The 24,089-nt window shown below is 46.6% G+C and overlaps 1 protein-coding gene across 1 annotated transcript in view; it reads left to right on the top strand.

Moving 5' to 3' along the window:
• Nucleotides 1-24,089, top strand: part of LOC126526590 (phospholipid-transporting ATPase ABCA3-like) — a 68,061-nt gene that overhangs the window by 18,965 nt on the left and 25,007 nt on the right. The window contains exons 3-4 of the mRNA XM_055068219.1: nt 1,778-1,951; nt 23,136-23,349. Of these exons, the coding sequence (XP_054924194.1) occupies nt 1,778-1,951; nt 23,136-23,349 (388 nt within the window). The remainder of the gene's footprint in view (nt 1-1,777; nt 1,952-23,135; nt 23,350-24,089) is intronic.

Below are 24,089 nucleotides of genomic sequence, written 5' to 3'. Positions count from 1 at the left end.
TAGTAGCAGATCTCAGGGAACACGGACCCAGTACGAACACACGTGGACGTAACTGCTCCACGCAACTGCTCCACGCAACTGGAGTTGCGTCCACGTGTATTTGTTCTTTCTGTGTCCATGGTCATTACCTTCTGCTGCTACAATGGTCGACGGGGGCAGTGTGGGAACTTGTTCTACCAGCGCGGAAATCTAGAGCATCGACATCGCGATAGAAGAGTCGAAAGCCCGGCGCAGAAGTGTTCACGGGCCAAATAATCGTGGCTCGAACCCCGTGCTTATTCACTAGATCAAACCTACATGGCGAAACACGAAATTAACGGTGATAAAACGCAGTAAGATAGCACAAGAAGACGCTGAAGAAGCAAAGTATGTTCCCACAGCACCACACGTTGCTTTAAAGAGATGAACTGAAACTGATAAACCCTGGACATATCACTGAAACTGATAGAACAAATTTATTATGTCTAAATGTGAGACATCTGCATTGATGGGCTCCAAACGGTTGAGCAGAAATGAGGAAATCTGCTATTTTTTCCTGGAATTGGTTCCCCTTATGTCAAAGAATCTTGAAGGGACAATGTTTGAAATTCTTCGGTTTGTGCAGCGACTGGCTCCCCCATACAAATGAGTGAATCGCAGAAGCTCGGCATTTCCCTCTCGCTTTCTTTACATCGGCGCAGAAAAACTAATTTGACAATTACTAATAGTGAATCCTTGATTCGAGTACGAATAGAACAGTCATTGCAAATAAGCTTTTAAGTTAGGATTCAGGAACTTTCTAAGTTTCGCACACTGGTAATTAATACTCAAGGCTTTGCTGTTTGCTATACCAAATTGGGCGAGCAAATCACCGTGCCACGTGTGACTACCACTACTTAGTGAATACCCACAGCCATATCCCAGCTAAGATACAACGAAAGTGGCAGAATACTATTATGGCTACCAATACACCGATGTATATATTGATGACCCCAAGAAATATTGATGACATATCTAAATACAAATTGAGAGCTCATCATTGCTTTAGCACAATATACACACCAAGACAAAAGAAATTTTAAAATGGCGCATATCGGGTTTTTATATTTCTATGTTGCATTAAAGGCTACGATGGATTACCAAAGCCCATTGTATCATTGTTCAGCGAAGCTGTTTATACGGACCCTGTCTATCGTTATCAGATTTCGCTAAAATCTCGAAGATAGTACAATAGTGGGCCTATCCACGGTGGAAGTGAAAGAAGCGTTAAACACTCTCCATATGTAAGCCGATCCAAAAGGTAGTACAATGCCTGGCAGACCCACGGCAGAGATGAAGCAGCAGTTAAGCACTCTCCAGACGTGGACCAATCCCGAAGAGAGTGCAATACCAGGCCGACCCGGCATTAAAAAAGATACACTGGGAAGGCCGCAGAAGAAGTCACACTCAAAGCATGGTTACCATGTACGCAGGAGCGAAAATGGGATGAAATATTGGTGAAACAGAAGATTTATATAGACTACTTTCGAAGTTCGACTTGCATGGTGTAGCACTCGGTGTACCTAACACAGCTTCGCATTTCGACCATCTTCACGAACTGAAAGGCGTGTTGATTTTTTTGTTACGCTGATTTTAATAGTGAAAAATTCATATTTAAGGACGATATAGCACAAAGCTCGTAGCAACTCTGTCGCGAGAGGTTGCACAATATTTAACGTTCTCTGCCAATCAGCAACATCCGCAGATGTTGTTTTGTTGACGTCAGTAAGCACTTCTCTCCCTCACCACCCCCTTGCAGCGGAGGCAACCGCCGAAAGTTGTCCATCGCTGCCGCTCTGCTGGGGCTACAGCCGTTCGTGTTTCTGGACGAGCCGTACGCTGGCGTGGACGTCGTGTCTCGCAACAAGATCTTCCGAGCCGTCGCAGAGATCAAGAAGCGCTCGCGGACGACGTTCGTGCTTACGTCACACAAGTGAGTGCTGCCAACAGGTAGTAGAGCTCATCAGACAATGAAGCGAGCGAGCAGAAACCGAAGGCTCCATTTGTAAGTCACAACCAAACGGAGCAAGTCCAGAATTAGGTCCAAGTGTAAGCGCAGAGGAAACTGACTGTTCTTTTTTAGCCCTAACCTGTCTAGTTTTTTCTGCACGAACCCTTATGTGTTGCTGTAGATATCCGATCGACATCTAGAAAACGGATGAAAATGGAACATAACCTTTGTGGTGGGCATGGCAACCCGCAAAAGACGTTCGGTGACCAACTCACCCAGCATGCTGCATTAATTGAGAAAAAGGAAACTATTTACGGATATGTGAGTCGCATCACTGATGGTCACATAACTTGTCGACTGTGTGAGGCAGATGACTGTCGCTCTCCCGGAAATATAACAAATTTATATGCGTAAGATCCCGCTGAGATGAGGCCTCGGTGTTTTATATTGGAGCCTGGTACTTAAGGCATATAACTTGCCTTACGTTACGCAGAAGTGGTCTTCAACGGATGCGTCGTCTTATTTTGCTCCATTACGATAGGTAATTAAGAGGCACGAAGAACCACATGCTCCTGACAACACACTGAGTTTCTGCGGTTCATGAGAAAAACCTTGGAATCATTTCTAAGAACACGAGTAGGATTTTCTTTACATTTATCTGACTTTCTTCGTTCAGATGTGCGTAGCATTATATTCTATTCACTTAGAAATTTTTAACCGTGAAGGGTGCAAATGTGGAAAAGGTAATGAAGCGGAAAATAATTAAAGGAGGGTAAAATGCAATATGCCTCTGGTGGGAGCGGATTCAATATCATGCACATGACGCGAGTGATGATCTACCATGACGGCTCCTTCTTCGTCCAATTTTTCGGATGTTATTATTGTGATAGCAATCACATGTGCCGTCGTCGTCACCGTAATGTTCCGCATAAATTCCAAGGTGATGACATCGTCGGCGGCGTACTGTTTGCTGTATGTGCACGTGAAACGTGTTAGGGTGAACCGATGATGGTGCCTCAATCTAAAACTGCAGCGGAAACGTGACATCTTGGGTCGCATTCTCTGTAACTATGAGGTTTTTGCGTCGCACTCTCTGTAACTATGATCGGTAACCATAGGGCTTTTGGGCAGGGAAAAGTTTCGTTGCGGTTCCACGGTAAAACACTGCGCTCGCTTACTAGATTTTCACGACCGTTATATCACGCAAACAAGCTCATGCAGTTCATGACCTGGATGTACCAGGCTTGTACCTTCAACAAAAGCAGAGACGTGCAAGATGAAGAACGCTTTTTTAGGGGAACAATTGAAATAGGCCGAGAAAGCGGCTAATTTTGTTAGCGCAATCCTTTCCGCTTGAAGCTACACGTCACAGGTGATGTGGGGCTTAGTGAAACAAGCTACCTGTTCTATTGACGACACTTGGGCGAGTTAGTGGAAGTTCGTGTTTCACAAGTAGCAGCTGTCATTTACAAGCAAGAAGAAAAGTGGGTCGCAGCCATAGAGTCTCTCACTACATTACCTAGGGGGAAATCTGGCGCTGCTGCGCTGTGGTATGCATGGGAATGCCGGTATATTATGGATTCGGATTGGCATCGTTCTCGTAGAGGCAGGACGCCTTGAAGACGCGCTTGGCAAGTACCGTTCCGTCTGTCACAATGATTCATTTTCTACTAGAACAGCACGTGAAAAGCTGTTGTAGCTTTACTATTACGTGAAAACATGTTTTGTTTGCCTATGAGAACTTGTTACTTTGTGTACAACTACATGTTACGTAAAATGTATCAGCAGGCCGCTAAAGTTGGAGGATAGACCACAAGCTTCGCGCTCACTTTGAAACAGTTGGTCGTCTGTTCTTCCTTTTCTTCCCTTGGTCATGCATCGTGGGTGAGTAAAGATGTAATATGCGTGAATGGAAACATTTTATGAAGATTTTACTTTGAGAACGCGTTATTTGCGTAGCCATATCCACGTTTTAGACGAAGCCTCTTACAACACCAGCCAACACGAGCCTCGCAGTCACATATACCGTCATTCCCATGACGGCACGGTGCCCCCTTAAGAAACTCGCATAGACGGTGGCGCCAGATTAACCGCTAGGTGTTATAGTGAGAAACTCTATGGTCGCAGCATATGCGAAAGTTTCTTTATTTTTTTATTTTTTTTACGACACGGATGTAAGAACATGCGCCTGCGCAGCGGAATCCAGCGGGATGCAACAAAAGTTATGTAACTTAAAATCAATACGTGCGTAACAAAACGAAGCAAAGCAAAACAGAAAACACGCAAAAGTGAAAAAAAAACGGATTATACGGGGGCTGAATAAAATCAAACGTGTATAGCTCTCTTTTAAGAATCGCATTCTTTCTTAGTAAGGCAAACAGATACTTGCATACATATTTTGGACATTTGTCAGTGTTAAGTAGATAAGTTTTCGAATAAACTTTTAGTTGTGAGTAAGTGCTGCAGGTTGACGATTATGTTACCTGCGTTAAATTGATTGGAACAGAAACACCTGACCCTGCCACCAAAAACGCTACGCTTTTACGTCCAGTTAACTATTACGCTGGTAGCGTGTTTCACGAATCTAACAGCAGACAAGTGCGTTTAGCGGTACTGCTGATCTAAGAGTTGGCAATTCGCCAATGAAGCCCTAGCCACCTCTCGAGGTGGCAAAAGCTGCCTGGCCGGGGAGCGGCGTGTGTGTCACCGATATGGTTGCTCAGGGGCGCTGTTAGGGATATTTCGCCATTTTATTCGATGCGTGACGTAGACACGACACGAATGAAATGGCGCTGATGGACCAATTTGCTTTCGTAACGTGACGCCAACTTTGTTTTGCCTAAGAAAGTGAAATGAAGGCACGGAACGTGCGGTTCTCGGTAAATCAAAACAATTTCACTCCGCAGTAAAAATGAAGCAGCCAGCTCAAAGCGCATGATTATTCCGTCGAAAACGCTTCACGCTTCCATCCCCTGCTGCGTGCAAGCCGTCGTCTGCTTCATTAGCTAGAATGCATTCCCCGGGAATTGGAACGCAGTGATCGTATGTTTGCGCCAACGCGCTTGTTTTCTTTCTTGGGACGATATACAAGGTCGATCCAAATAGGTCGCTAAGCTTAGGGCGAAAAGCGGTTCAGTACAGATTGTCACCGACATCAGCAAGGGGGGTTATGGGGGGAGCAGCGATTGAATCGCGACTATGTTTGGAGGGCACAAACATTGGGAAATAAAAAAGTGTTTTTTTTTTATTCAAGCGAGACGCAGATTCATTCAACGAAAATAATATTCCTGGTCAACTTTATATATTCATGACGAGTTAAGAAAATACAAGTTTATTTAATTTTATTATTACTAGTAAATGCATTTACTTTCGGCGCCCATCGTTACAGGGGGCGTTGACGCCACTATCTCTCGCAATGCAATGCACGTCTTGAAATGGGCAGAAAGGCGCACTCGTAAAGTTCACCTGTTAAAATACGCCCCCCTAACAGTTTGTGCTTTCTTGCTTGTCGAAGTTTGTCTGAATTTGGTGACGCGGGTAGCTTCATCGCTTCTTAATCTATTCAGTCAAAAGTAGTGAGTTACGACCGCCAGATAACTGTATAGTTGTTTTCTTGCGACTGCGCCGGCCGACGAGCTTGGCGTTCGACGATAGAATCAGCACTCTACACCTAAAGCTTTCGTCGGCCTCCAAAGAAAGTATGTACTGTGCAGGGGGCGATTTCGACAATTGTACGGCTAGCTTTTCCTGCAACGCTTTCCGCGCTGAAATCTCGAAACGCCCATCAAGTCGAATGGCGGGGCAATATATATATATATAGCTCCAAAAGCAGGCCAACAAAACAAATTTCGCGCCTTCGAAAACAAAATGACATCACTTCTGCTTTTAACAGACATGGCGTCACATAATTGTTTGTTCCGCCGGAAGTGTTCTCACCACATACAGATGGCGCTAAGCCCCATAAACCGCCGATGGACCTACCAGTGGTGATGCGCGCACGTTCGAGGCCACGTTATCGCTATCTCGTGAAACGTGACTCCGCCCGACTCGGCTGGCCGAAAAAGGCCGAATATCACCGATAGCGTTGCGCGCGCCAGAGATATCCGCTTGCATGACGCAAGCGCCGGCACTGCCATCTCTTGTTCACTTCGCTGGTTACTCGCACAGTGGAATGAAAGACCAAGGTACAAGGTACCAAGGCCTTAGGTACATTGTTTTTATAAATTAAAAAGACGCCGTTGTGGTAACTTTTGATTAGGCGAAGAAGCATTAATCTTGATTATTACACAATACAGCAGTGAAAAATGGACAACGTTGTAGAATGTTTGGTATGTTCTACCAAAATAATGTCATGTAAACGCGTTCTTTTAAAAAATGGTGGTCCAGAACACAAATGTCAACACAACCTGAGAGCGATGAAAATCCTATGAGCACGCGTTATGAACAAAATATTTTTATGGCGCCAAACGACGGGGAAAATGTGGCGATATGCACTCCTCTCGGCCGCATTGCATGTGGCTGCTCATTAGTATAATTCGCGCTGATCGTCACACCACAAATTATTGCCGAAAGTCTCAGCACTCGTGGCCCAGCACAACGTCACGGAACGTCAACGTGACGTTTACGAAGCGGCCCCTTCCTGTGATGCTTCCCACGGCATATTCCTTCAGGCAATCAGCAAGCTGGCATGGCGGCTATATTGGATCGCCACCACATATTCGTGAAATCGCATATACATTGCACTGGTTTCTGCAGGCTACGCTCACTTTCATTTTCAAGCGCTAACGCCACAGTATAGCTGTCAAGGACAAAAAAAAATGTATTAGTCGATAAAATTTGCAGCTGCCCATCACGTTTCGTCATCTTGATGAAAACACAAAGTTCGTTTCCCGGTTCAAATCTCAAGGCAGGTGAGTTCCCCATAGCCAATCAGAGAGTCAACATGGCGGATAATGGCGGCCGCGCAGCGGCCATGCGTGTCGAAAATAGCACCCAAGTTTTGGAGCGACACTTTCCAGCTGTTGCTGCCGCTGCCGCCGCCACGTCGAGAGGTATTCTGGGAGGACAACTGTAGAACTTTTAATTTTATGTGTGGTATGGTACGTTTATTTTATTTATGAAAAATGACCGCCACCAAAATTTGCCAAGCGGATAAAGACGCACAGCGCGCAGACGGAAAGCTCCATCAAAATACCGTAGCGTCCAGGCAACGTTACGGATGGTGTAGCACGCCAAATCAACACTTCTGTGCCCGAAGGGACAGCTTTGTGGCTCTGGCATGAATCGTATTCGCAAGTTCGATCCCGGCGGCAGAAGCCTCATTTCGACGACGCCAAATACAAAACCGCTCGTGTATTTAGACATATGATCAAGGGCCGCATAATATAAACTATTCCAATATGTTTTTGATACAATATCCTGACTTCAAATTTGCGTAACCGCCGACGCAAGCATCCGGCGGTCACCCGCAGGGTTGTCTGAACAAACCAATCAAATGCTCCCCTCGTTCATAGGAGCTCACTTTTGTTCGCTTGAAAAACGAATAAAATTGCCTGCACTGAGCGGCTTGTCTTATCTAATTGGCTCACAAGAGGCGAGGAGCGTGCTCAAGTGGAGAGGGAATCGATGGGGCCGAGCCACTGCACTGAATATCGATAACCGGATGACGAAGGTGGTGCCGGCGTCTGCGATTGGTCCACTTTCTCTTACTCAGCTTGCGGTGGCTCGTCTCCAATCGCGGCGGCATGCAACGGAAGCTTAAGAATGACACTAAAAGGGATCCTCAGCAAAGAAGAGCTGGTAGAACGAGGTCGTAAACGTGCCGAAAGCTCTCGAAAATGTTACACGGCCATGAAATGTTTTACTACGCATGCTTTCCGGAAGGGGCGAGTAGCCAGTGCCGGAGCGATCGGCGACAGCCATCTTTTATTCCTTTCAAAACGGGGCAGCCTGCGGCTATTCAGAGGAAAATTCAGTTTTGTTCGGCATATCAAGGCATCTTTAACGCGTACGCGTCACTTTGACGCGGTAAGTTTTTGCGGTTTTGTGAGGCAGGTGAAGTGGGTGCAGCCCGAAATCTTTTGACCAATAGACGAGGGCTGATAGCAAAAAGGCGCCAAATCATAAATAACTATTTTTGTTTTGTTCGGTCAAATTATGCATAATCAGTGTGTACACGTCATATCAGATGGGGAGCTATCGCGGTTTTCGTGACGTCGCGTGACAGACAGGTGAAATGGGGGTGGTCCAACAAACTTTTTGACCAATCGCCGTGGGATGATTGCAGAATGGGAATAGAAAAGTTTTGAATAGTTTTACGTTATAGCACCCCAAGTTACAGAATCTCAGGGGATCAAAATTAAGCAGCAGACCGTCAATATGGCGTGCCTCATAATTCAACTGTGGTTTTGGCACGTACAGCCTGGTGAATCATTTAAAGTTTAGCACTTGCTGCCCGTTGCCATGTGCCCTGTGAGACACATGGCAACGGGCAGCAAGTGCTAAACTTTAAATGATGAGAAGAAAGGTGAGAAGAAAACTGTAGGGCAGCGCAAGATGGGGCTCTGCGGCGACGATGGCGCCAGAGTAGCGCGCATTGTCTGTTCATCGATGACGCCACTGACACCCTATGGAAACAAAGCTAGGCATGAGCCGAAGTCTGTCTGCTGCGGCTGCTGTGAATTGCGCCTACGCTTCACCCACGTGCTGCCTCTCGCTATCTCTCAAACAGCAAGCCAGTCGCGCCACACTTGACTCCGTTGGCGACGTGCTGCATGGAACAGATTTTCCGCGCCAGCCAATATATCTCGAATTGAGAACGCACATAAAGCTGCGCCCAAATTTCGCATTAGCGAGTATTGTAAGCCTGTGCGAATATTTTTCATTACGCGGTTGAACAAGTTTAAGTTGACTGGTAGCTCTTCTCGCAGCATGAAAGGGGAAAAAATTAAGTTATGGGGTTCTAAGTGCCAAAACAACGATATGATTTGGGGCACACCAAATCGTGGTACTCCGCAAAATTACACCACCAGTGGTTCATTAATGTGCACCTAAATCTAAATACACGAGCGTTTTCTCGTTGCGACCCCAGCGAAAGGCGGCCGCCGAGGCCGCTATTCGATCCGCGACTTAGTGCTTAGCAGCACAAAACCACAGCCACTAAGCAACCACGGTTGGTGTGAATGGGAGGAGTTACGGCACAAGCGACTGCTGTATAACCCAAAGTTTGGAGCTCTTGTTCTCAATTTTCGCGCTTTAGTTGCACCATCATTTGGCGCGGCTAACACAGTCTACTGCCAAATCATGAAAAATGCCCATAAATATAAAATCTGTAAAATATCTTGCCTAAATAGGGTCTTTTTAATGTTTGTTCCAGGCCAGGAGGTCGGTATCGCTGGTTCGTGGCTCGGTAGACTTTCTCAGCCTCATCAAGCAATCAGTTAGTGATGTCACTTTTTGTGAAAGAAATTGTCACTTTGGTTACATTCACATTTGTTTCGGAGCAGGCGAAAGCAGCAGCAACTTCAAAACACACGCATGCCTACTTGGTAAAATGACCGGCAAACCTGGCAGCAAGCACCATTGATCTCGGACCAATTTGTTTTCCAAGGAGAAGTGGAAAGTCGTCCCGGTTCACCGCAAGCTGCTCTAGCGTGTAAACATTTCTGTCGTATAATTCAACGTGGCACCCAAAGTGTCGGCTGAGATGTTGATCGATGCGATCAGGAACCACCATGTGCTCTACGACAAGAGTCACCACCGGCTTTACAAGGACACATCTCTCCACATTTCTCGCGACAGCATTCAACGTCGAGGTACAGAAGCTGCGGTGACAACGTGCTCTCGTGACCGAACTTCTTGCGTTTTCTTCAAAGCTGGTTGAACTGACCACCACTGACACATCGCAATTGTACGCCTTTCCAGTTGTTCATGATACATTTGTACGAGACAACTGTCTAGAAGTATAAAAAGAATTGCTTCTTGCTTCTTAGTGGCCGACGAAAGTTGCTCACTACGCGCGAAGTGAGCGAAATAATTACTTTTAATGACAGATAGGTCATATAATTAACGTACCGCTGGAAATGATGCAATAAAGAGAGCCATAACGCTGACAAACGTGCGCAAACTAGATGGGTATGGGAGAAAGCGGCAGGGGTGTCTGCTGTGGTGGCGAAACAAATGTGAATATCATGATGATGGGCGGAAAAGATTTTCAACCCGCTTTGGCCTTTCCGTCGGCTTGCCGCTTCCCAAATTGGAACATAGCCTTATTGTGATCGGTGGAAACCCCGCTCCCAAAGCAAAGATATCGTCAACCACAAAATTTTACGGAACAGGAGATCTGAGAAGAACCTGAATACCTGAGCAGCCCCACAACTCAGCCTAGTATTTGCATTACCAGCCTCTACCTGTGTATGTGAACCTAGGGATGTTTGGCTTTACTAGCGACTGTTCAGACTTTGTTGAAGCTTGAAGCTTAGTGGGCCTGCGTAATTTGGTTTTACCTGGATTAGTATAGTGCCACTGGCTGTCGGTGTAAGGCGCAACTCACTGGAATTAGCCTCCCTGGTGCACTATTCAGCCACTACCTTGATTCACTCATTCTGTATTTACATCATATTTTACAAGATACGAAAGCATTACTGGACCCATAGCCATTGGCTAGTCCCGGGCCCACAGTGAACTTATGTTATAAAACGCAGCACGCAAACAAACAAAAAGAGCAGACATAATACATAATAGTAATATTAACACAGATAACTATGACAACAACGTAAATATAAACTCGGATGTTCTTTTATCCTTCACAGACGCGAGCAAACAAAACAGACATAACACATAACCATAAAATTGACATGCGCAATTTGAGGAATTGACTTGCACAACATAGGGAGGAATGTAAATATAAAGAAGTGTACTTTTATGGACAGAAGTATTTTATCACAGCAGACCGAAAGTTACGGGCTTCTTTTATATGTATTGGCAGAGAATTCGAAATAAGTGCGCCGTTAAATTCCACGCGCCTCTTCCCGTACAGATTATGACATGGAGGCAAATTAAATCTGATTAGTTGCAGCTCTTCTATTTCGTAACAGGATTTTAAATAAAGTAATTCCTAATAACTACTGCAATTAAGCCATGGCCCTCTGTCCCAAGCAACAGCAGAGCACCTGACGAAGGCGGTGGTCAGACCTGTCACGCAGCAGAAGTTGCTAAGAATCTAAGAACCAGGACAGAAACTGACCCAGGCAACACTCAACACCCGAACTCATTTGGGTGAAGGTAGCTTAGAAGGACCTTTTGAGGAACTATCAGGATTTGTTTGGTACACCAGTGGCCTTAGTGAGATCCGAAGAACTTGTGAGGCCTATACAGTGCTTACTAACGGCCATGTCCTCTGCCATAGAGGTCTCCCAGATAAGAATGAATACGGGGTAGGATCCCTATATCATAAAAACAAAGCAGGCTACATTGATGAACTCTACCGCATTCATGAGATGGTAACAGATATCGTAATCAAACATAAAAAGACGTATAGCTTAAAGGTAGTACAAGCCTACGCTCCAACTTTCAGTCATGATGATGATGTAGATCTGTTTTATGAAGATGTTCAATTACTAGTTAAAAAGTGGAAACTGAGTATATTGTAGTAAAGGGCGACTTTAATGCAAAAGTAGGGGAAAAGCAGGCTGGTGAACAAGCAATAGGCAATATGTCGTCAATTCTAGGAACGCTAAAGGACAGATGCTGGTAGAATTCGCGGAAAGGAACGAGCTGTGAATGAACACATTGTTCAGGAACCATAGCAACAGAAAGAGGACCTGGAAAAGCGCTCAAAGTGAAACAAGAAATGAAATAGATTTCATACTTTCTGCCGATCCGCACGTAGCGAAGGATGTTGAAGAGTTTGGGAAAGTGCAATAATCACATGTTTGTGAGGTCTATGATTGAGCTCAATTTGAAGAGAGAAAGAATAAAATTGGTCGGGAAAAAACAGGCCAACCTGGAAGCAGTAAGGGTAAAAGCGGAACAATTCAGGCTCTAATTGCAAATGAATATGCAGCCTTAGAACAGAGGGATGAAAATGACATAGAAGTAACAAATGAAACCAGCTAGGCTGGCTTCAGAGGCTCCAGTGGAAGTTGGAGGTAAGGCATCAATGCAATTAGTAGGAGGGCTTTTCCAATTAACATAGGACCTAATAAAGAAACGACGAAGAATGAAAAAGTCCAACTCAGGAGATAAGGAATTCTAGCAACTGTCAAAACAGATCAAAAACAAGAAAACAAGGTATATTCGAAATTGTAACGTGATAACGACCGAGGAAGCGGTGAAAAATGGAGGCAGCATCAAATCAGTGAGAAGCAAATTTCGCATATAAGAAAGCAAGATGAATGCATTGAAAGATGAAAAAGGCAATAGTTATGATCCGCCTGGTTTCGTGAACAAGGGAGGGCTCGAGGCACCCTCCGTTAGACGCTTCACTGCGTTATGGTGATGACCGATGACGACCGCCGAGCAGCTATGCTCGCCAGTGCTTATTGGTGCGGTGACCAATGTTGCTTACCGAGTCTGACAGACCACCAAGCCTGGCGGGCCAACGAAGATTATGCCCAAGGGTGCGTCATATGCTTGTTACATATCCCATTACCCCCAGTTTGATTGTTAACTAAAAGAAACAAACGTCCATGTTCAGAGCATAAGGCTTTGCCGCCGTCCTAGCCGGGTCGATGCTGCCTGCTATCCAGGCGAGTAACGGTCCGGCGGCCTCCGCCGTCGAGTACTCCGCATGGACACCGGTGTTGACGGGCTGGGTGTGGCAACGCCGGGTGCTGCCTGAAACTGCCTCACTCCATCCGTAGGGTCCGCAGTGGTCGGCATTGTGAGTGGTGCCGGGCTCGACACCGGCCCAACGGGCGCCGCACCACTGGCAATGCTTGCCGCCTCCGAGGTGGGTGGTGCTCTGCTGGAAGCGACTGGTGTTGCCGCTAGTCCTCCTGCGTGCTGGAACTATGAAGTGGCAGTCGAGGGCGCTTGTGATGTCCTTAGGCGAGGCCTAACATGGTTGGTGTGTCTGTGCCACGTGGCGCCATCTAGCATGCGGGCGAGCAGCGATGAGGCGCTGGCAGGAGACACCATCTGTCCGGCAGACCACGGTGCACAAGGAGGGAAATTCCTGGCGAAAACTGGAGCTCCCGGCTCCGGCAAAGGCCCGGAACGGCACCCTCGGTCAGCAGCCAGCTTCTGCATTAGCTGCTTCAGGAGCACTGCGCATCGAAGGCCCGAATGCAAGACCTCCTAGGGTGCCTTGACCATCCAACCCAGTAGGAGCTGGGGCATGGCCAGTGACATTGTGGGGCGTGGTCAAGTACTGGAACAGTATTCGGGCAATCTGCGTCCGGAAATCCCCAGTCTGGCTCTTCTTGAGCTTGTCTTTGATGGTTTGCACCACCCACTCGGCTGCACCGTTTGAAGCAGGCGGGTATGGCAGAAGCATCATCCGGCGGATGCCGTTCTTCATCAGCCAGGCCAGGTACTCTGTGCAGGCGAAAGCAGGACCATTGTCGGACACGATGACCTCCGGCAACCCTTGGGCGGCGAAGACCTGTCGTAGCACTGCAATGGTCGCGCTTGTTGATGGAGTGGTGACAGGTAGAACCTCCCCCGAATTCGAAGAGGCATCCAACCTTACCAGGAAGTAATGGCCTTTGCAGAGTCCCCCAAAATGCACATGTAGGTGGGACCATGGTCTCTGTGGGAACGGCCAGGGGGTGATTTCCACATGACGTGAGGCCCGCGGATGCTTATGGCAGATTTGGCAGCACTGCACCATACGAGGGATATCCTGGTCCAATCCAGGCCACCGAACATGGGACCGGGCCACCACCTTGGTCTTTTCCACGCCAGAAAAACCCGCGTGCAGCAAGTGCAGGACCCTGGACTGGAGACTGTGGGATCACCACCCTGGAACCCCACAGTAGGCAGCCCTGCTGCAGGCTCAGCTCAGCGACATTGTGGCTATAAACCTGCTGAACCAAATTACTCCCCACGGGACACCGCCTTGACCACCTGAGACAGCACTGCATCCCGGCTGGTCGCTTGCTATACCGCCGATCTGGAGAGTACCTGCGGCTACACATGCTCCAGCATGAACACTGCCGTAGGTTCTGGAAGGGCATCAGGCACCTCAGGCAGGTGGAGGCGGCTCAGGGAATCAGCAGGTCTCAGGTGCTTTCCCGGACGGTAAACCAGCTGGTTACTGTACGCCGCCAGCCTCGAGGCCCAGCGTACCACTCGAGGTGATGCCTTGTCAGGCCCCAGCAGCCCCAGCAGCGGCTTGCGGTCCATGACCGCCTGGAACTTCCGGCCCCACAGATACTGGTGGTAGCGTTCGACACCGAAAATAAGGACCAAGCCTTCCTTGTCCAGCTGGCTGTAGCGTTGCTCTGTAGCATGAAGCCGACGAGGAGCAAACGACACAGAGCGCTCCTGCCATCCCTGTCCTAGTGTGCCAGGACGGCTCGCACGCCATACGGCGACGCATCTACGCTCAGTACGACAGGCTTGCCAAGATTGAAGTGCACCAGCACTGGAGCCTTCGTGATTAGCTCCTTGCTGCGCTAGAAGGCCCGATCCTGCTCCTTCTTCCAGACACATTGCTGACCATCTCGAAGCAGAAGATGGAGCGGCTGTAGATGCTCCGACAGGCTCGCCAGGAAACTCCTGTAAAAGCTTATCAGGTCGAGGTAGCTGTGAAGCTCCTTCTTTTTCTTGGGCTTAGGCGCCTTGAACACAGTATCAACCTTGCGGGGAACAGGGGCTAGGTTAGGCTAGGTGTCCCAAGTACTGAACACTGGAGACCAGGAAAACGGAACCAGGCTGCTGCTGCTGTTTGATCTTCGTCCTCCCCCATCGGCATACCCGTGCCAGTTGCACAGTTTTCCCGCACGTGAAGCATTGTGCTTCATAGAACTGGTACCGTGAGGGGGAGGGGGGAGGGGGCACCGCCACAGCGACCGCAGGCACTGCCCCATGTCGCCAACTTGTTGACCACCGCTTCCACTGATGGTGAGTCCGTCGTTGGGGCAATCTCGCCGGCGTCCTTGGCAGCAGTTTCCATTGCCAGCGCTGCCTCAACGGCGTTGTCCAGCGACGGGTCGGGAGATCCAGGAGTTGCGTCTGCATGGCGGGGTTGTTGATGCCGCAGCCGAAACGGTCCCGGAGCAGCGAGTCCAGCTGGTCCCCGAAAACGCAGGTACTCGCTAACCCTCGTAGCGCAGCAACGAACTGCCCGAGCGCCTCTCCTTCCAGGCTGCTCCCGTTGTTGAAGCGGAAATACTCCATTAGTGTGGATGGTGCTGATTTGAAATGTGAGCGCAGTATGGCGACGAGCTCACCCATCGTCTGCACTTGCGGCGTGGCTGGCTTGAGAAGGTCAAGCAGCAGGCTGAAGACGCGGGTCCCGCAGCTGGCCAGGAAAATGTACCGCTGTTTGGCCTCAGGCGTGTCATTTGCCCGGAAGAACACGTAGACTTTCTGCTCGTAAATTGGCCAGGCGGACCCATCTCCCTTGAACGGCTCGAGTCTTCAGTACAGCGACATGGCGGCAGCAACGGGGGGTGGTGTTTCGCCGCTCACGGAGGCGTGGGACGATCCGTGGGTACTTGTCGCCATCCTCGTCGCCAGTGTCATGATCCGCCCAACAAGTAAGGGCTCCAGGCACCCTCCGTTAGACAGACGATCCGCTGCGTGGTGGTGATGAACGATGACTGACCGCCGAGCAGCTGTGCTTGCCGGTGTATATTAGTGCCGTGACCAATGTTGCCTACCGAGCCTGACAGGCCACCAAGCCTGGCGAGCCAACGAAGATTATGCCCGAGGGGGCGTCGCATGCTTGTTACAGTATTATTATCGTCAATATGGAAGGTATAGTACAAGCAGCCGAATAATTTTATAGTGACCTGTACTGCCGGCCCAAAGAGCCAAGATACCTCTATTCGAAGTAGTGTGGAAAAGCTTACAGAGACTCCTTCTATAACTAGCGGAGATATTAAAAGGGCCTTGCAAGACATTAAAGAGGGAAAAGCGGCAGGAGGAGACGGAATAACAGTGCAGTTAATCAAAGATGGAGGAGACATAATGCTTGAGTAACCGTAGGCCCTCTCTACGATCTGTCTATCGATTTCAAGGGTCTAATAGAACGGGAATAACGCAAACATAGTAACACACAAAAAGCAGGTGTTGAAGAATTGAAAAATTATAAACCCATTAGCCCAATCTCAGTATTATGTAAAATGTTCACCAAGAAAATTTCAAATAGAATAAGGGCAACATTGGACTTAGGTCAACCAAGTGAATAGGCTGGCTTCAGGAAATAATACTTTTCAATAGATCAAATCCATGGCATTAATCAGGTAACCGAGAATTCCGCAAAGTACAATCAGCCTCTCCCTGTGGCTTTCATAGATTACCAAAATGCATTTGATTCAGTTGAGATACCAGCAGGCATAGAGGCATTACGTACCCAAGAAGTACAGGTCACTAACGTAAATAGCTTGGAAAATACATACAGAGATTCCACAGCTACCTTAATTCACCACAAGAAAACTAGGAAGATACCTATAAAGAAAGGTGTAAGCCAAGGGGACACGATCTCTCCAATACTATTCACTGTGTGCTTGGAAAAATTATTCTAGCTAATAAACTTGGAAGGATTCAGCGTGAGGATCAAGGGTGAATATATCAGCAATCATGTCTTTACAGATGACATTGTCCTGTTATGCAAGAATGCAGAGGAGTTACAACAAATGATTGAGGACAGAGAGAGTGTAAGAGTGGGGTTGCAGATTAATGTGCGGAACAAAGATAATCATGAATAGCCGGGATAGGGAACGAAAGTTCAGGATCGACAGTCAACCTCTAGGGTATGTGAAGGAGTATGTTTACGTAGGTTGATAAACGTATAGGGAGCACTGATCATGAAAAGTAAATTTACAGAAGAATAAAAATGGGCTGTAGCGCATCCGGCAGACAATGTCATCTCCTGACTGAAAGCTTACCATTAAGATTGAAATGAAAGGTGCACAATAAGTGTACTTTACCGGGACTGACATACGGGGCTGAGACTTCGAGAGTGACAAATAAGCGTTAGAACAATTTAGGAGCCGCGCATACAGCAATGGAAAGAAGAATGTGTTAAGCATAAGGTGAAGAAACAGAAGGAAAGCGATTTGGATCAGAGAGAAAACGAGCATAGCCGATATTCTAATTAATCTCAAGCGAAAAAGATGATACTGGGATGGTCACGTAATGTGCAAGTTAGATCACAGTTGGGACATTAGGGTGACATAATGGGTACCAAGAGAAGAGAAGTACAGTAGAACACGGCTGAAGACTAGGTGGTGCTACGAAATGAAGTTTGAGGGTGCTAGATGGAATCGTTTGGCACAGTACAGGGGTAATTGGAGATGGCAAAGAGAAGCCATCGTCCTTCAGTGGGCATAAAATAGGCTGATGATGACGATGATGTAACAGGCTGCTCGGAAATGGAATGTTTTTTGAGATCCTAAGCTCCTTAAACTTCTGTGGTTGACTGTACATCATCATCATCATAATCATCAGCCTGGTTACGCCTAATGCAGGGCAAAGGCCTCTCCCGTACTTCTCCAACTACCCCAGTCATGTAATAATTGTGGCCATGTCGTTCCTGCAAACTTCTTAACCTCATCCGCTCACCTAACTTTCTGCCGCCCCTTGCTACGCTTCTCTTCCCTTGGAATCCAGTCCGTAACCCTTAATGACCATCGGTTATCTTCCCTCCTCATTACATGTCCTGCCCATGCCCATTTTTTTTTCTTGATGTCAACTAAGATGTCATTCACTCGCGTTTGTTCCCTCACCCAATCTGCTCTTTTCTTTTCCCTTAACGTTACACCCATCATTCTTCTTTCCATAGCTCGTTGCGTCGTCCTCAATTTAAGTAGAACCCTTTTCGTAAGCATCTAGGTTTCTCTCCAGGTTCCAGGTACAGCGAGGTGACTGTGGAAATCTAAAGCTCCGGTTAGAATGGCATTCAACTCTGCAGAAAATAAACACAAACATGCTTACGTGCTTCTGACCGGAGCAACTTCCTCAGAAACTAATTGTGTAGATCTCGAACTCCGCTCGGCAAAGTCGTTTGTTTCTTTCTTCTTTTAAACACTTAGCGCAATTGTCGATGAAAACATTGTGCATGAGACATCGACTATTATAGTCAATGTACGCTAAGTGCTGCTGGCTTCTATAAAGCTTGTGCTTTATTAATAACGGAATGATGCGCTTAAAAGCACATAATTGTGGCAGTCAGTCGCAAAGCCAGGAATTTTTTAATGGGCACGCGTCAGACTAATGCGCACCCGCACTCTGGCCATTGGCTTGGTGGCAGTGAGGACATTTGACGTTTACACTCGTGTAAAGGCAGCGCCTTTTTTCTCACAGTATTCACAATGTCTGGTCCCCACGTGGGACCGAACCCGATGGTTAAGATTGGGCCCCGCAGACTTGTAGACTCTCCGGATCGTCAGGTCTACCAGCACCGCTACTAGATACTTTTCAGTTATAAAACTCCGCCTGGGAGCGGCGCGAGAACGTGACCCTCTGCCGTCTCCTCTCGCGAGGTGGCGCTGCCGCCACGGTTGGCCCGGTTGCCCACGGAAGCTTCCCAAGGCAGCAGCGCGCCGCCGACTCAATGCCAGTTTTTTTTTTTCTTTTGCTGCTTTTCGTGGCGCTAAATATTCAAAGAATAGCCTTTTTACATTGTGCACTCTATAAAAAGCAGCTAATAGGTGAATGAAGAGGAGAGCGAAGCCTTTCGTTTGTGGCATGTTGTTTTATGTACGCATGAAAAAAAGAATAGGACCGATACAACGCCGGTTTGATGAATCTAAGCATGCTGCATCGATATTCACAAAAGATGCGCTTTCTTGGTTGCTACAGCTACTGCTTTCTAGTTGACAGTTTGTATCCCTGGAGTAAAAATGGATCCGCATAACAATGAAGAAATTCAGTACTTCGCACGTCAACGCGGACATATGCTCTGCACAACCAAGAAGAGGGAGGTAGCACCCCTCTAGATCATCTAAAACCTTCCAAAATATCTCTCCGTAAAGGCCTGCCTCATCTAGGGAAGCTGACACACTTCTGTTAGCTGTCATCATAAAGCCCAGCATCTTCGGCGTCGGGTACTTCAAGGAACCTTGCTTGAGACTTCTGTACTCAATTAAGTAACTGTCGCAACTGGGATTTCAGAGCTTATGTCCGCTATGCATAGATCACATGGTGTGCCCTTTCTGACTTTATGAATGACATATCCACACAGATAATAACCAGCATTGTCCTCTGTTTCCTCGAGCATAAGTGTGCTCATTGCGAGCACGTTCTGGTGAGCTGCTTGGCTCCACGCAACTTATCAACGTCGCCTCAATGACATTGCGAAGACTATGTTTTGACTTGCAGGCTTCTCTGGTCTGCTTGATTGTGTCGTTGACGCCGACGAGCACAGAGCCTGGCACACCTTCCACACTCCCACGTAGCGCCAGGTGTATACAAGCTTTTAACATGTGTATACAGGCTTAGAAGGCGGAATATCTGCGTGAAGTTGTTTATAGTTGGATGGGACTCACCTCCACCGAAGGAACGCACTAGTCCAAAGTGTCACTGAAAAAACATGAGTGGGTGAATTTCCTAGCAAACGGTGTAATGTGAATGCAGTCACAACAAATGTGAACAGTGTACCTCCAATGGATCTTGATTTACCTTGGCTGTCAAAACATAGAGCGAACCTTGACGCAGCAGATTATCGACAATGTTTAAACTCGACATCAGAGTTACTCGCAGCGACTCTGTCGTTTCTTATGATGCAAAAAGCTTCAGGTTCTTTTGAACTGCGTTCTGTTCTGTCAAGTTTAGCAGTTCCAAAAAATCTTTGATGACTTGAAATTATTAGTTTAACAAGTTTATAGCCCTCAGGAAATGCGCACGAAGTTGAAAGGCGGTGGTCTGGTACACTATTTCGTCGTAGAATGCTTGCAAGGTTTTATTAACACAAACAAAAAAACAGGAGTAAAAACTGACAAAGTGATAGTTAGGAAGGGCGCTGCACCCTCCCTAGCTATCACTTTGTTTCTCGTGGTTTTTCTGGTTTCATTGCAGGCATGTTTGCTCACAAGACAAGCAGCATTTTCCTGACAGACAAATAAGAAACACGAGCAAAACGTGGCACGCTGTTGCACGCATCGGCGTCTCTGTCCGCCCGCACAAACGTTGCTCGCACCGCCCGCCTTCGGGCCGACAGTGTCGCGCGCGCCGCCCCGCGGGCGCGACAGAAAGGGGCCAGGTGCCGCGGCGGAGTTTGACAACTGAAAATAATCTAGTAACGTTGTCTACCAGTGCATCAGAGGACAACGCGCAGCTCTCGCAATTTAGTAGCGGCACACGGAAGTACGCAGCACCCCAAAATTCGCAGATGTCCGCGCACAGCAGTGTGGCACCGAACGCGATGGCTTCTCAGTCGGATCTCTCCCCCGAATTTGGGGCTGGAAGGTCTATGGCGCGGCTCTTACACGAGCCCCTACGAATTGCTTGTCACATTGCATAATTCCGCGAAAAACAGAGCAGGAGCCAGAGTCCTGTACTGCAGCCGCGGTATAGAGAGAGGATGGCGATAAAAGAGCCTGCTTGTCCTACCCGAGAGCTTCTCCAGACCACCTAAACCTTGCGACGCCACTGAGGTCTCATGTGACGGCTCGGCCAGCAGGCCCGGACATTAGTTTGCAGACAGAGGACGTTACGAAGGCTCATCTACGAGGTGGTTATTTTTACGCTTCTGCAAATTTAAAAACTAGCCTGTTGCTCATATTTCTAGCCGCTGAGTTGAATAATTCCGTGAGGCGGGCGTATGGAAAACTTTTCGACAATGTTAACTAACTTCCTTTTTATATACAATGTGGTACATATTCGCTAGAATAGCAGCTTGGGCTTGTTGGTTTTCCATCCTGCTAGTAGCAGCGCAAAATGTAGACAAGGGACGAGACAAGAAGACACCACAAGCGCTGACTTTCACTTGTGGTGTCTTGTGTCTTGGCTTGTGGTGTCTTCTTGTCTCGTCCCTTGTCTACATTTTGCGCTGCTACTAGCAGGGTGGTACATATTGCAATTTTAGAAATTATAGCCGGTGAGTCAGGACTGCTAATTATGCTAGTTGGAATGTTGGATTGATGGCTACGAAAAATTGAGCGTTTGCAAGGCGTACACAATCGGAATTATTTTCCAGAATGGTACCATATTGGAAATAGGCGTCTTCAAACTCGCCGTAAGAAATCACAGTGGTTTCACTTACTTTTTTAGGAAAATTTTATGCATTCAAGCACAAAAGAAAAGGAACACCCATGTAATTCTTCCCAGACTTTGAGAAATATCAGCATCATAGGTCATCTTGGATTTTAGCTTTAAGTGCAAAAGTCTTCCTTGCTCACCGCATAAAATTTATGAATTGCAATACCTTTCAACAAGTAATAAAAGAAGTTAACTGGTTTACTTTCTTCATTAGTTCAATATGCATCTTGGATTTCTCGTGTAGTATTGTCCGCTTCTTCGTGTTGTCCAGCTCCGGTAGAAGAATTTAGCTATTTTCCGCAGGCGATTTTTCAAAATTCAGGAAACGATACCCTTTACAAGAAAGTTGTGTTCAATCTTCGCTCTGTCGTCCTTTGCCTACCTTTACTACTTCCTCAGCAGTACTCAATGTTAAATAGTATGTGGCGAAATACTGATTTTGCAGTGCGAAAATGCCGTATGAGGAACACAAGTGAAGTTTGCGAGAAATACGTGCGTATCGCAGGTTTCTTTTTATGTGATATATATATATATATATATGTATATGTATATATACAATTCGGTTGCCAGAGAGCACGCGTCCTTTGAATCGCCGCCGTTGCAACTGCGGTGAAAGCCTGGCCATCAACCAACCGACCACGAACCGGCCAGAGAAGTGCAGAAGGCCATTATCTTTAACAAACCGGCAGACCATGATATGACTCACGATCACGATATTTTATTATCAGTTGTCTTGCTGCCATCGGTTAAAGAGATAAACCAACAACGGCACTTTAAACTTTAACTAGTGAGCTCCTGTCTGACTGTATGGGAACAGGTACACCGCCTTTCTCGGCAATGACTGCATTAATTTTCTTCAGGATGATTCAATTTCAAAGCGGTTAAAACTGTAGTAACGAGAAGAAGTTTATTCTCTTATGCACATAACATTTTAAATGCACATTTTCAAAATGTGAAATTAATAAAGTAATTCCTCAAGTCTGCAACATTGCAACTGAGCAATAAGAAATGATATGACAATTCTGTAAAGCGCACAAACATGATGTATATGTCACCACTCTGAATATACTCCTAATTAGCGAGGAGAGCTGTTGAAGAAACGCTCCTACTCACTGTAACGCTTTTGCATTAGCTGCAATTTTTTGTATCAAATTCGTTCACTTGGGATGCTCGAAGCGATGCATTTTATAAAAGTAACATATTCTTTTTTCGGGCGCTGAGTTACGGGTTCCTAAAGTTGGTTCTCCTGCTACTTTTAAAGTTACAAATTTTCGTGAAATTTCGCAAACAAGTGATTTGAGATAGATAGATAGATAGATAGATAGATAGATAGATAGATAGATAGATAGATAGATAGATAGATAGATAGATAGATAGATAGATAGATAGATAGATAGATAGACAGACAGACAGACAGACAGACAGACAGACAGACAGACAGACAGACAGATAGATAGATAGATAGATAGATAGATAGATAGATAGATAGATAGATAGATAGATAGATAGATAGATAGATAGATAGATAGATAGATAGATAGATAGATAGATAGATAGATAGATAGATAGATAGATAGATAGTCTGCCTTCTATAGTTGCCAGGATGTGACTTTTTTCCCTCAAGTGCAACACATTTTATTCAATTGGAGCAGTGGTTTTCTCGCAAAATCACTTCCGCTTTCTACGTTCACTCGAATATGCCAGTCCGAGGTAACATACAGCTAAGTCGTCTTTTAATTCTTAAATCCACGTTGCTTCTGACACTGTGCTGCTCACGAATCTCAACAACTCGCAGCATGGACGAATGCGAGTTTTCTTGTGACCGGCTAACCATTATGGTCAACGGCCAAATGATGTGCCTGGGGACACTGCAACACCTTCGGGAGAAGTTCGGTCAGGGCTACCGACTCGAGTTCTTCTTCAAACCTACTGCTGCTGTAGACGAAGTCAAGCTCAAGCAAGCTGTGGGGAAACTGTTTCCCGGCATTCAACTCAAGGACGCCCAGAAGGTATACAGGCTATATTAATTCGCTGGCATACTTAGGGCACCACATGCGCTTTTTTAGACTACGTACCTATCTGTGTACGTTTGTATCTATGCGCCTATATTTGTTTCTGTATTTCTATCTAACCGTTCTCCCGTCTACCAGCGTCACTGGTTAGTCAGTGGGGGAATGAGTAGCGCATCGGTCTGCTGTGGTGTGGTAACAGGGTTCGAAAGCAACGACCAGAACAACTTGGGTCACTCAGTATGTGTAAATGTGTACATACGTACCGCTCTTAAACGAACCTCTTTCATTCCGACATAAGTCACTATGGATGCCGCACTAGGCAAGCACTGAATCAAACCGTAAAAGAGGTAATGAATGGAACCGAAACTAGGCTGGCTTCAGAAGCAGCAATTGAAGTGGGAGACCAAGGCAACCACTAAGTAAGCTCTCCTAAGCAACGAAGGACCAAAGTATGAAACGACAAAGAATGAAACAGTTTAATTCAAGAGAGAAGATAGAATTCGCGGAATTGTAAAAACTGATCAAAAAGAAGAAAATAATGGATGGTCTAAATTATATCGTAAGAAAGACTCAGGAAGCAGTGATAAATAGACGCAGCATGAAATCAGTGAGAAAGAAACTTGGCATAGGAGAAGCCAAGATTTATTTATTTATTTATTTAGTTACACATACTGCTGCCCGATTGGGCTATCGCAGGAGTGGGTTTGTACACTGCATTAAACAAAACAGTCCCAAAA

The sequence above is a fragment of the Dermacentor andersoni genome, chromosome 8 (assembly GCF_023375885.2).
Source record: "Dermacentor andersoni chromosome 8, qqDerAnde1_hic_scaffold, whole genome shotgun sequence".
Taxonomy (NCBI): domain Eukaryota; kingdom Metazoa; phylum Arthropoda; class Arachnida; order Ixodida; family Ixodidae; genus Dermacentor; species Dermacentor andersoni.
This window is presented reverse-complemented; position numbering and strand designations above follow the sequence as displayed.